At 35.5% G+C, this 14,670-nt stretch overlaps 1 protein-coding gene across 1 annotated transcript; it reads left to right on the top strand.

The window, feature by feature from the left end:
- The first annotated feature begins 1,157 nt into the window (after positions 1–1,157).
- On the top strand, positions 1,158–14,014 carry ciarta (circadian associated repressor of transcription a). The gene is made up of 6 exons (XM_056480477.1): positions 1,158–1,381; positions 4,392–4,693; positions 7,330–7,405; positions 8,720–8,798; positions 8,917–9,079; positions 12,693–14,014. The coding sequence occupies exons 2-6, from the start codon at positions 4,394–4,396 to the stop codon at positions 13,149–13,151; spliced, it is 1,077 nt and encodes a 358-aa protein (XP_056336452.1). The 5' UTR covers positions 1,158–1,381; positions 4,392–4,393; the 3' UTR covers positions 13,152–14,014.
- Positions 14,015–14,670: the final 656 nt, after the last annotated feature.

Genomic DNA, 14,670 nt, shown 5'->3' with positions numbered 1-14,670 from the left:
GCAATGCGGTTATAAACTTTCTCCAACAACATTAGCTGTGTGTTTAACCTATCTAAAAAAAATTCATTGGACACCTTAGAAAACTCATCAGCCAATCATTCAACAGCATAAAAATGCAACAACCACCATAAATCTGTGGTTTACGATGAATTTAATACAACTGAAGGGGTTTTAAGAAGCTCTGTTGTGATAAAAATCTGCATGAACCGGAAGCTGTGACTGTTTTTTTCGTATTGGGATGCTGTTCTTCTTCTTCTTATAATTTTATGGCGGTTGGCATACAGTGTTTTGGTGCATTACCGCCAATTTGTGACGCAGTTCCTTGAGAAACGGAATATTAGATGAGGAAACAGTGGGCGTGGCTAGTTTTTTCTCCTGCAAGCTGATAGGATGTAGTGAAGTAGGTATTTCATTCATAAACATCAGGGAAAATGGTTTTGGTAGAGCTATAACAACATACAACCTCCTCTATTTCTGTTTGTTGTCGAAACTGACAGTTGGAGGGGCGTGGTTAAGTATGTTGGCCACGCCCAATACCTCAGACAGACGTAATCTGAGCATTTAACTGAAAATAAACAGGAAGTGCATTTCAGATTTTCATTTTATTACAAGGGTAAACTATTTTGTTTTCTAATGACATGCGCAGATGAGTTGTTCACCCCAAAATTAGCAACGTTGGCTAACAAAATCATATGGTTAGTTTTAATTTCATTTGTACTTGAACAATGCATTTAAATGTTGTAGATTTACTGTGAACACTGCTTAGTTTTTAATAAACCTTTATTAAATACATTTTTTCAATAAAGTACTTTTTAAAACGTATAAATAATCACTAACATATCTGTAATGTCATCTCAAATTGAAAGCAGCACTGAAAGTAAACGTGTTATGCTCCCCCCAAAAAACTGTCCCGTGTACACTCTCTTCCTAACGTGGAACAATGAGCACCATCTGTAAAATGTGACTCAATGCGTAGTATCTGCCTTTACACACGAGTGCCACGTGCGGGGAGGGGGGTGTGCAAACAGATAGGATCGACCAGTCACGTCGCATAGGCACGCGGATTGGTTGCTTTGCCGTCCAACCAGCGCGTCGCCTTTTATCTGCCAGCCAATGGGAGCGCGGCCTGCGTTGGCTTTTGTTCAGCACGTGTAGCTGTTCACATGTCGTCCCTCGCTGTAAAGTGACGTGAGTGGTGAAAGGAAGAGGATAGAAGTCCAGAAATTCACTCAGGACAGTAGTGCGTGCGATCAAGACAATCTTCGTAAGCAATAAACTTCATATAACCACTTTCAGGCGGACGAGCAACGCTGCAGGCCGTGTGAGTGGCGCCGGGCACGAGGTTGTTGTGGTACCGACCCAGAAACGACACAGCATCAAGGTAAGGGAATGCTTGCGGTTTTTTCCTAGTAAAATATAACAAATTAATCTGTTATACACCCAGAAAGCCTCCAAATGTTATCATCAACCTCGCTCTGCGTGTTTACGCCATACCGAGCTGAATTATCTGTTTGTTTTGATAGCCTTGTTCTTTATTATTGTAATATTACAGCATAATAATCGCGATTAAAATTAATATTTCATAATTTTTATTTTGTTTTACTTTTGTAACTTAATATTAGTGAACGTGGATTTCATTTTGGCATCGCTGTTGTTTGTGCTCGTGTGCGATTTAAAAAAAATACTTTACAGTATTATATTATAGTCATTATTCATGTGTATATGCGGAATATTTATTACAGTTTATTAATTAAACGTGATCAGATGTATGGATAAACGACACACCCACATATAGTGCAAGAGTTAGTCAATAAACACACGAATAGAATGTGTTTACAAACTAATAGTGTTGTGTAAATGTTTAATATGTATCATACTTGCTTTAATTTTCCCTCATTTAAAATGATATTTCATATTTAAAAAACTACCAAGCTGTCCATCTGGTGGAAGTTAATGTGCCTTAATGGCACCGCCTAGCTGTTTATTTTTATGAGGCACATGCCGTTGAGTGTGTGTTTTTTTTCAGCTTGTATATTATGAAACCCTACTCCGTATTTATAGACGTCCATCTAAACGGCACTGTAGGCGTTATATAGCCCATGTTCATATTAAATTCATGTGTTTCTCAAAGCCCTTTAGGTAGAACAGCTCCACGTTTTTTGAGACGCAGCCAAAATGTGGTATTGTGGCTTTTCACCTAGTGATAGGAACATGGCGTGCTCCAAATCGGAGTAATTATGGTATCTCCGTGATCTCTCTTTTGGTTTTGGAAAGTATCCCGCGTTCCTTCATCTGTTTTAAGCACTCTTTCCATTGCCAATTGTTTGAGTGCTTAAACCTCTCTTGTTTCGCGAGTGAAAGAAACTGGATGTTTCTGTACATTTTTTTTTTTACTTCAACAATACGTTTTTTTCTGCAAGTCCAGTCAGGCCAGAAGCTCAGCTTTCTGCTTTTCGTGCTAACATATATACATGTGTGTATGTACACAGTAATTACAAGTGTTTAACATTTCTGACCACTTATTCCTTCAGGGAAGCACACAGACTGTTGTAATGTTACAGAACATTTTGTCTTACATAATATTCTTGTAATTCATAAAAACATGCACCATGTAGTTAGGATAAAGCATATTAGAATGATTTGATGTCGATAACAATGATAAGCTCTGTACTTTTTTACTCCTATTTTGTTCTAAGAGCAAACCCAAAGCCCATTCAAGCCAAGTCATTTCATTCAGCGACCGTCTTTGACACTGCTCGGGCATTCTGTCTGAATTTGGAAACATCAAATTCTCCAAATTCTCAAACTGTTTGCCTTGCTTACAATTACATATTTGGAGTCACCAATAAACAACAACTAGGTTTTTTAGTTTCTAAACGGGCATATTTTCAGGTTGCCCAAGTTAATGCGCATGCGCACTCGAAATGAACGAGATCACGACGCCAACCTCATTTACGGCCGTGTTGCGCATTATCATCCTCTGAATAATGATCAACATGAAGTAATTCACAACATGGCCTTGATGAAGAATCTCCTGCAGAAATGACAGCAACTCTTTGTTTACAAGTTTGTGGGCGTTTGAGTAGTTGCTGTCATGTGACGTGCGTTTTACAGGATGGACTGTACCTCGCGTTCGTTCCATAGAGACTAAACAAAAAAGTGTAGTTAGTTAATTTAGACTTAATTTAAATTTCAAACTTAATTTGGAACTATATTTCAAAATTAAGTCTGGTCCGAGGTTCTCCCCGGTTGTTGCTAGATCAGATACGGTGCGGCCGGAAGTTAACGAGAATTATTTATATATTTTTAATTAAATTACACATTTGTTGTGTTTTAATAATATTTTCCCCCCTAAACCCAACCGTCATCGTAACGTAAAAACAGTAGTTGTACAGAGTATTATTTACGCTATCTATTAAATTACCCAATAAATTAGATATCAATTTTTGTTATACAGCGTCATAAAAAATGCTGCTATATTGATGTGCATATCGCACTTCTGGCCGGCCACGTATCTGATCTATACTTTACCCTTCTTCCCCCGAAAAACGTCAGTCTATAACGATCGATGATTGGCTCCTGTACTAGTAGGCGGGGCTTTATTCGCCATATTGACCGTTACACTTTTCCCCATTCAGAACTATACAAGACGCATCTTGTGTATTATATTGTTTTTGACCAACCACACAGCAGAAATGAGCAACAAGAAGTGTGTTGATATTAGAGATGCACTGAATTTTCGACCGCCAAAAATGATTGGCCACTGAAAACAGGTTATGCTATTTAATGGACTCTATTGTAGCTTCTCTACTCTTTTTTTTTTTTTTTTTTTTTTTTGTAGCTTCAGTCATTGTTGGGATACTCTTTTAAATCTGGAAGCATTAACAACTGATATCGAAATATAAATCATTATTGTTCTATATGAAAAAGAATTAATCGAGATTTCGCATTTGAAAGTTAATGAGATTATCGTGAGATATCGCCCAGCCCAATGTGACGCTGATTAATAATCCTGGACATTTAGTTTTATCACATATAAAAAACTGTAAAATTAAAGTCACAATATTATTATCTAGAAAGCTAAATTCTAAATATTAAATTTTTTTTTATTTAAATGAGACTACAATATATTCTGTTTTGCTCATAAACAGCTCACAAATTTGACTTGTTTATAATTTATAAACTACAGCACTCAGTTCTTCCATGTTTGCAGTTTTGACAAGGATTTACTAGTAGAGACTAGTGTTGTCAACTAGCCCTTTCCTCTATTGTTGTGATCTTTGTTTACATTCTCTCAGACAGATTACAGGACAGAAATTGCTTGTTGTCATCTTTTCAGCTTTAAACAATCTAACTCCTCACACATGTATATCTGTTTTCTCCCACCTCAGTAATGCTATCACCGGGGAGTCCTTCCAAATGGCAAACACAAGATTCCCTCTCCTCCACCCCGAGTCTCATGTACAGCGAGAGTGAGCAGACGGAGGATGAATCGGAGGTCTTCTCCTCTGAGAGCGAGGCGGCGGGAGTTCCAAAACCACTTTCCTTGGCCAACGGGAGCTCGCCCAATTCAAATTCTCGCCTCAGCTTTATGAACCAGAGGAGCAATAATGTTGTAAATGGGCAGACTGGGCAGACCTCAGCCCCATCTGAGAGGATTCCTACAGAAGGAGACCTGAGATTTGCACGCAAAGTGAGTATCAAAAATCCGTTTTCTCTGTGATGTTTTTATGCATTCTCAGTGTTTTGGATTACAGTGTCAGGCTTACTCATAGATGTTTCGAAATCCGTTTTGAAATGTGGAGTTCTGTAATCATTTAATACATTTGTTCATCTTGAGAACAGTGAATATTATGATGATAAGTGAATATTATGTTAATACAATAGAGAGGTTTCTGGATCACAGTTCATTCAAACTGGTCTAGGATGCTTTAGAGTAGTCATGAAAATGTAAAAAAAAAAAAAAAAACCTGAAATCCATATAAATCAGGTTCTTTAAAGTCCTCATGAAATCAAAACTAACCATATGATTTTGTTAGCTCACATTGCTAGTTTTGTGGTGAACAATTCATCTGTGCATTTCATTAAGAACAAAAAAATGGTTTGCCCTTCTAATCTTTAATTAAAATCAGAAAATTAATTAAAATCTGCACTTCCTGTTTGTTTTTAGTTAAATAATCAGATTTTGAGGTAATGGGCGTGGCTAACATTCTCAACCACGCCCCCTCGGGCTGTCAGTTTAGACAACAAACAGAAATCGTGAGCAGGGGGAGTCTGTTAGGTTGTAATAGCTCTTCTAAAACCCTTTTCCCGATCTTTCTGAATGAAATGCCTACTTTACTACATCCAATCAGCTCATGGTAGAAAAAAACAAGCCACGCCCACTGTTTGCTTATTTAAAATCCTGTTTCTCTTGGAACTGCATCACAAATGGAAGAAATAACGATCGCAGCTTCCGGTTCATGCAAACTTTAAAAGCTTCTGAAGAAAAAAAGATGGCTTTTTTTCATGATGATGGACTCCATTCATTCATTCATTCATACATTCATTTTCTTTTCGGCTTGATCCCTTTATTAATCTGGGGTCGCCACAGCGGAATGAACTGCCAACTTATCCAGCATATGTTTTACGCAGCGCATGCCCTTCCAGCTGCAACCCATTACTGGGAAACATTCATACACACTCATTCACACACATACACAATTTAGCTTACCCAATTCACCTATAGCGCATGTCTTTGGGCTGTGGGGGAAACCGGAGCACTCGGAGGAAACCCACGCTAACATGGGGAGATGATGGATTCATTTAGCATTTTATTCTCTTATTATTTATACACAAACAGAAACGGATCTGCAACCATGCCTACTTAAAGATTTATTTTTGGCCTTTTTGCCTTTATTATTTTTTATTATTAGGGACTGGAAATGTCCTTCAACTTGGGACGCCCTGAAGTGCTACTGCACCATATGTCAGTGCGTTAACCACTAGGCTATTGCACCAACAACCATGCCTACATGCCATTCAAGAATGTTTGAGTTTCCCTGACCAAATTTGTCTGCTGGTTGAATATTCATATCTAACTAAACCAGTATGGGGACAGCACGGTGGCTCAATGGTTAGCACTGTTGCCTCACTGCAAGAAGGTCGCTGGCTGGGCCAGTTGGTGCTCTGGTTTTCTGCACCGTCCAAAGACATGCGCTATAGGTGAATTTAATTAACTAAATTGACCGTAGTGAATGTGAGAGTGTATGAGTGTTTCCCAGTATTGGGTTGCGGCTGGAAGGGCATCTGCTGTGTAAAACATATTTTGGATAAGTTGGCGCTTCATTCCGCTGTGGCGACCCCTGGTAAATAAAGGAAATAAGTTGAAGGAAAATTAATGAATGAATAAACCAGTATGTGAATAAGAGTAAACAACCTAATGTTTCTTCTGTTAAACACAAAATAAGATATTTTGAAGAATGTTGACTTCCATGGAATTTAATGGTTAACAGCTTCGAACATTCTTCAAAATATCTTCTTTTGTGCTTGGCAGAATAAAGCAACAAGTAAATCTTTTTAATGTCTAATGATGAACAAATATATTCAATGACTTAAGGGTGATTAAATGAGGGTATTTTTAATTTTTAATTTTATAAAATTTTATATTTTATAAAAATATTATAATTTATATAAAATGTTAGATTTTCATACATATTTATTTATTTATTTAGTTATTTATTTATTTTTAAATATTTTATCCTGAGGGAAAATAGTTTCTAATTTCTCTTAGCCATACACATAAGCAGTATGTTTTTGTTGTTGCTGTGCCTTTAAGAGGCGCCTCTTTGAATGTGAAATCCACACCATGTGAAAATTTCTCACACACCAGCTTGAGTTTGCTGTCATGTCAAATATAGCTTGTAAGTGGTGGTCTTCAATATAAGCCTCTTTCAAAGAGTGTGACAGATGCGTACGTGCTCAATACAGATTGAACCACTGATTTAAACCATCATAATTTTTGTTCAAACTAGATGGATTTAGCATGATATTACACGACAAACATCTGACGGCCTAGGACGTATCATTGACGTCTAACTGTGGGTGATCATGTTGTTCTGCGTGCAAGTGATTAATACCACAAAGCTTTGGAAATTCTGCATGAGTCATTTCAGTTCTGAATGTTCTGAATGCTACAATGTTTTTGTCATGCAATCGCAGGCTCTTTATTTTGAACAATCAAGAACTTGAATATTCATGGGATGGTGCTGTATTTTTGAAGTGGTTTTCTGTTTTTTTAAATGCAGCTGTGAGGATTTTTATAAATATGTGTTAAAATGTGTCTTGCAGTGCTCAGAGCTGAATGGGTACATCAGGCCTCTAATGGAGCTGTTGAATGGGTTGAAAACCGGACGATATGAGAAAGGTAATGAATGGGGGAAATGGGAGAAATTTTATTAAATGTGACAGAAAAATGCTTCTAATGACTATTTTATGAAATGAACACACTCGAGGTATTCAGCAAAGTGTCACCAGAAGTATTTTTAGAATATTTATCATATATTAACGTTAAAAGTCTCCTCTAATTTGTGTATTAATTTATATGATATGATTAAATGTGACATACTGAACGTTTATATGATGCTATAAAATAATTTGCTATAAAAATTCAGTTTATTAAAAAATACTCAAACTTGCACTCACTATTAACGCAGAAAGCATTTTTGGTTTTTAAAAGATGTCTAATAGACATCTGTGTTTGGCTGAATCAAGGCTATAATTGGTCTGTGAGTGAAAATCTAATAGTCATCAAATAGACTGGAATAAAGAATACACATAAAGTCTAATCTGTATTGATGACTAGTCTAGTTTTAGCCTGTTGTTTTTGTATATTGATGTCTAATAGACGTCCATGTTTGGATGCCTATTTGATGTCTTTTAAACCTATAAAAGATTGCCAGAAAATAGCTTAATAATTTTTGTTATAAATGTTTCTTGAGCAACAAAGTAGCATATTATAATAATTTCTGAAGGATCATGAGACATTGAACAGTAAAGACTGTTGTTTTTGTATATTGATGTCTAATAGAGGTCTGTTAGTTGTCTTTTAAACAAAAAATGCCTGCCGGGAAGTAGCTTAATCGTTTTCAATATAAATGTTTCTTGAGCATCAAACTAGCTTGTTATAATGATTTCTGAAGGATCATGTGACACTGAAAAGTAAAGATTGTCTGTTCTTTTGTATATTGACATCTAATAGATGTCCATGTTTGAATGTCTACTAGATGTTTTTCAAACATAAAAAGATGCTTGCCGAAAAATAACCTAATCTTTTTCAATATGTTTCTTGAACATCAAATTAGCAAATTATAATGATTTTTAAAGGGTCATGTGACATTGAAGAGTAAAGACTGTGTGTTGTTTTTGTCTATTGATGTCTAATAGAGGTCTATGTTTGGATGTCTTTTAAACAGAATATGCTTGCCGCGTAGTAGCTTAATCTTTTTCAGTATAAATGTTTCTTGAGCATCAAATTAGCATATTATAGTGATTTCTGAAGGATCATGTGGCATTGAAGAATAAAGACTGTTGTGGTATATTGACGTCTAATAGACATCTATGTTTGGTTGTACATAAGAGATTTCATAAGACATTTTCGCTCCAAACATTTGAATAGTAGTTTACATTATTTTGCATGCAATCATTGCATTAATTGTATTCCTTTGTTTTTATTTGGCAGGTTTGAGCTCATTTCAGCAGAGTGTTGCCATGGATCGACTGCGACGGATTGTGGGTGTTCTACAAAAACCTGACCTTGGGTATTTTTCAATTTTATTTTTTGCACTTTCACCCACTTTCACAACTGAGATGATCCTCATTGTATCCAACACATATAATGCACTTTTCTAAATAATATTTCTTTGTCTACACGCATAGAGAGAAGTACATGGGCACTCTTCAGCAGTTGGAGATGATGCTGAAAGTCTGGTTTCCTCAAGTTAGGCCTCAGCATCGTGACGGCACACACTCTTCACTCCACAGTCTCATGGCTAATCTGCCGCCACGCTGGAATCAGGATCAATTACACATTCCTGTCAAGGTAAGCTCCTCAAATGCCTGTCTAGAATTGAAGCAGAAAAGGCTTTTAATACCCACTTAGCTAATGAAATGTCCTTTTTTCCCTGCATGGGAAATTGGTGATATTTACAGTCTATAACTACCACTTCAAGATGACCTAAAGATGATGTTAAAATAAGACAAAACAAGCATAAATATAAACTAAAATATTTATTCTTTTTTTTATTTACAACTTTATTATTATTATTATTATTATTATTATTATTATTATTATTATTATTAAAGAACCATGATTCTTGCAGTACTTGGAAAACATGGTTGTGTAAGTAATAGCAAAACTTTAATTTCTAGATCTTGGCAAAATGTGTATTTGATAGAAATTTTAACATTTCACTATCATTTCTTTTCTTAAATCTATTTTACACTATGGAAAATAATGGTCATAATAATAGGGTGTATGCAGAAGGACTTTTAGTTTTCAGTAACTTGGGTGAAGCGCTTTCGGTGAACTGTATGCAGTTACAAAATCAGCGCGTTTAAGGTCTGTCTTCTTTAAAAATCAAAGATCTCCACTGCCTGATTTTTATTCATTTTCGTTTCTGCTTAGTCCCTTTATTAATCTGGGGTCGCCACAGCAGAATGAACCATCAACTTATCCAGCATATGTTTTACAGCCATGTCTTAAAAATGTGAAAACGTATTTTACCCTAATATTTTCAATGGAGTTTCTGCATGTAAGCGGTCTTTCATCTTGTGTTACGCTTAAACAACTACAGTTGAAGTCAGAAGTATTAGCCCCCCTGAATTATTAGCCCCCCTGTTTATTTTGTTCCTTATTTTAGTTTAATGGACACACTTTTTTTTTTCAACACATTTCTAAACAAAATAATTTTAATAACTCATTTCTAATAACTGATTTATTTTATCTTTGCCATGATGACAGTAAATAATATTTGACATTTAAAGGTTTAACTTGGTTAATTAGGTTAACAAGGCAGGTTAGGGTAATTAGGCAGGTTATTGTATAACAGTGGTTTTTTTTCTATAGACAGTGAAAAAAATAGCTTAATGGGGCTAATAATTTTGACCTTAAAATGGTTTTCAAAAATTAAAAACTGCTTTTTTCTAAACTGATTTATTCTAGACGAAATAAATAAAACAAATAAGACTTTCTCCAGAAGAAATATTATCAGACATTCTGTAAAAATTTCCTTTCTCTGTTAAACATAATTTGGGAAACATTTTAAAAAGAAACAAATTTAAGAGTATGCACAACTATTTAGAAAATATGAACTTTTATTTTGGATGTGATTGTTTGACAGCACTAGTATTTAAAATTTGTTTCAGGTTTGACCTGTGCAGAAAAAAGTCACTTAATATTCACACTTTTAAGCACTGCAGGCCAAATGAATTATGTAATTATAATTATGTGGGTGTGTTGAATGGATATCAGAGGTTTCTTTGATGTGTGTGACACAGACAATAATGATGCATCATGCAAAAAAATCTGTTTAGCTCTTTAATAAGCTTTTTAAATTCCGGGAATGATAATTTAATTTTTATAAAACACTAACTATGTACACAACTTTATTTTAAAGAGTTGAAAATGAATACATTTTTGGTTGTGAACCTATAAATAAATAGGGATGTGTAAATAAATTATTAAATATGTGTGATGCAGATTTTTTTTCCTCTACAGGCCTAGGCATTACTTTTAGTTGATCCACAAAGATTAGTTATCTATATTAGCAGCTTTTGTTTTAAATATCTCTTTTGATCACTTTCTTCCTTGTTGTTATGAAACTCGTATTGTTGATGTAACAGTAGAACAGGCTTCTGTCTGTGCTCTCTTGAATTCAGTGCTTGCTTTCATTACTTTGGCTTTTATTCTCATGCACTGACTCGTTCACTAAACTGGTTCACGTTCTCTCTTACTGATGGCTCCAGTGCTGATTCAGCTTGCAAACCGCAGCCAACGTGAGCCAGACTAGAGCCAATGTGTTAAAAAAAACGAGCCTGACAGATGCTCACGAACAGCCTGAAATTGGCTCACAGCCTACTGTCAGTGTCACTGTCCTTATAACACAATTTCTGGGTGGAATTAGTTTAAGGATTGATTTGCATATTATTATGGACAGTAAGGGCTTTGGAGTCAAAACATATATAAAAAAACTATAATATTTAATCAATAATCATGATAATAATAATTCCTTACATTTTATATAGCGCTATTCTGGACCCTCAAAGTGCTTTACACATTTTGGGGGGAATCTCTTCATCCACCACCAGTGTGCAGAATCTACCTGGATGATGCAACGGCAGCCATATTGCACCAGACTGCACATCACAGGAGAGGAGACAAAATGATGAAGCCAATTATGAAATGGGGATGTTAGGAGGGTAAATTTGGCCATGATGCTGGGGTTAAACCCCTACTGTTTTTCGAAGTACATCCTGGGATTTTTAACGACCACAGAGAGTCAAGACCTCAGTTTAACGTCTCATCCGAAAGACGGTGCTCATTGAGCAGTATAGAGTCCCCTTCACTATACTGGGGCGTTAGAATCAACACAGACTGCAGGTTGAGTGCCCCCTGCTGGTCTCACAAACAACATTTTCGGCAGCAACCTAGCTTTCCCTTGAGGTCTCCCATACAGGTACTGATCAGGCGCAGCCCTGCTTAGCTTCAGTAGCAGAGAGCTAGCTGCCGGCATTAACATTTGTGACCCTTTTTAAAAAAAAATTTTATTTTTATTTTCTTTTTTTTTTATCTTTTTTTTTTTTTAATTGAAAATCCGGAAACTAATGGTTTAAAGAAAATTCTCTATTTATTTATTTATTTTTTAAAGTTGTCTAAATAAAGTGTGAATGCACATAACCAAAATGTTTTTTTTATAATTACACTTGCAAATTTACAAAATAACTTCAAGGAACATGATCTGTAATTAAGATTCTAATGCTTATAATCTGTAAACGCAAAACACACCTGGGCAACATGGGTTTTGGGGTCAAGGGTCACATTTTATTCTAGAAAGAAAACAAAAAAAATTATAGTTCATAGCGTTTTCTGAATTCTTAGTGATTAAAAGCATATTCAAAATATCTTGTAAGAATCTTAACCACAAAAAATATGTGCTACAAATGTATGCAAATAATGCCTTCACTAGAAAACTTTAATTCTTCATGCTAAATTTAATCAATTAACTGGAAAAGTATGGTCATAAGCATTTGGAAAAACTGTTGTGCTGGTTTTAGCTTTTCATTTCTGAATCGGAAATCAGAAAGAGCTTTGTTGTCAAATACAGTTTGTTTACACATATAAGGAATTCGTTTTGGTGACAGAAGTTTCCACTGTGCAAGAGAATGACTGTGACGAGACAAAAACACTGATAATAAAGGAAAATATAAAAATAATCAAATAAAATAAGGACTAAACAGTGAATAAAAATATATAATTTGACAAATGCATGTACAGTGTAGATTACTTCAATATTATATGTATACCTATATTTTGTGCCAATTGAAATGTTCACTATGTGTGCTGTTAAGTGTATGTGTGTATAAAAAGGTTTCTTTTTCTTTTTCACTACCTGCAGTGTCTTGCTCTAAATTGCATCATATGTTTCCTTTTTCAGAAGCGCAGATTGAGTTGGTCCGACTCTGACTCGCAAGGATCTTCAAGCAGCAAACGTTTCCTAGAGGACGACCGAGGGTCGAGTCCCAGTGACACCAGCTCATGGCTCAGCAGCTCTGAGAACACATCAAGCGAACTCGACGACGACAGTGCGATCTGCACACACACAAAAAACGAAATTGCATCAGAATCCAAACTTGTCGAAAATGACCATCTGATCATTGAGGAAAAGACAATCTCTGTAAAGGAAACCCTTGGGACTGCAACAGGAAGACCACCTCCGCTTGTAATACCGCTGACGGCCACAGGGGGCAGCGTTTTGGGCATGCAGGACTGTTCGGTGTCATCCACAACTCCCACTTCTGACTTAACGGACAGTGGGAATGAATCCGTAAAAGCAGAAGGGCCAAAAAAACAGGTTATTCGTAAATCGCATCGCACAGAAACGTTACGCACATAACAGTTTGTCGTAATTTTTTTTTGTTTGTTATCCTCCAGCCTATCGATATTGGGAACTCAATTTTTTCAGAACGCTTTTATTAAGTTAGTCAGACTTTACATTCTGCCGCATTTATGTACAACATACATGCTTTCATATAAACAATACAGCATAACAATTTGTCTTACATATTTACGAAAGTTTTCAAAGGTCAGAAAAGTGTCTTAAAATACACGACATAGGGACAGCTACGAAACACTGCTGCACTGCCTTTCAGAATGACACAGGCTTCCAACAATATCTGCCACTTTACGAACACGGGACGTCAGATACCGACGGTTTAATAAAACATCCAGAAAACACGACTGCGATCGCTATCTACCTTAATGTCCTTCGACTTGAACTGAGAACCACTTTTTAACATCGAATGAAACAGAAGTACATTCATACGGGGCGGATATTTTTTATTTATTGCGTCATTACTTGAAGATACTGAAAATCACTTAAGCAGCCTTAAAACGAATGACCTTTTGGAGAGGCCATATATGGTGGGCCGCGGGTTGTTATGATAGCTGTGTTGTATATTTATTACGAGGCGAAGAGAGTCCCAGGAGCATTGAAAAGTATTCTATAATTACAAGAGCAAATTATCAGTTTATGGAAATAAACGTTTGCCAAAAACATTTGCACATTTATGTTCTTACGCTTCCATGTTGTTATTATTAGAGTTAATTTTGTCACTGAAATCTAGTAGATTGCACAGCTAGCTTGTACTCAGCCGAAAACCTTTTTTTTTTTTTTTTTTTTTTTTCATTCAGAATTTGGAGATTTTGTCAAAATAAAAGTGAATTATTAGTATGCAGAGTGTCACACACTGTAAAGATCACACTGAGGAAGACTAGACTTATTTGTAGACTATGTTCTGACATTAGAGATGCAGTATTTGGTTGTAGCTTCATGAGGATTGAGAAAGAACCGTGTTGGTATGTTGACTGAGAGAAGCATGTTGTCACTGTCATGTTAAAATACACATGTAAGTATATCGGTGGAATCATAATAGAGATTGTGCTATAAGGGAAAAGTGTGTATGAAGATATGTATTGTGATAAACATTTAATGACACCAAATGGCTTCATGCGGTTGTGGAGGTAGCATTTTGAAGATTTATTATTATTAACATTACTCTTATTTGTTTCAGAAAAGTCGGCCATTGTAGCACAATTCTTATTCTGTATTCATATTTTCAAGCCCATTTTTCTCTTGTGCGTCATTTCTTTTTTTATAAGTGTTATTTTGTCAAGGTTGCTGAAATGTTTTTCAACATGCTCCACTTTTTGATATCATTAAATGTTGAGAAAATTTCTTATATTTTCAGTTGTCCTTGTTTTTTTTTTCTATTTCTTTCTTTTAGACCTCAACTTTGATATAATAAATAAATAGTAAATGTATAAATTAAATATATATAGTAGTCAATAGGGGTTTTGCAATTAAAAATAATAATTGTTTTTCACATTCAATGTATTTTAAGATATTATTTAAT

This window comes from Danio aesculapii, chromosome 19, assembly GCF_903798145.1.
Source record: "Danio aesculapii chromosome 19, fDanAes4.1, whole genome shotgun sequence".
NCBI classification, from domain to species: Eukaryota; Metazoa; Chordata; class Actinopteri; order Cypriniformes; family Danionidae; genus Danio; species Danio aesculapii.
This window is presented reverse-complemented; position numbering and strand designations above follow the sequence as displayed.

Coding starts and splice junctions, on each gene's coding strand:
- ciarta (XM_056480477.1), top strand. CDS start 4,394: ATGCTATCACCGGGGAGTCCTTCCAAATGGCAAACACAAGATTCCCTC. Junction 8,799..8,916: donor CTACAAAAACCTGACCTTGG/GTATTTTTCAAT, acceptor CTACACGCATAG/AGAGAAGTACATGGGCACTC. Junction 9,080..12,692: donor AATTACACATTCCTGTCAAG/GTAAGCTCCTCA, acceptor TTCCTTTTTCAG/AAGCGCAGATTGAGTTGGTC.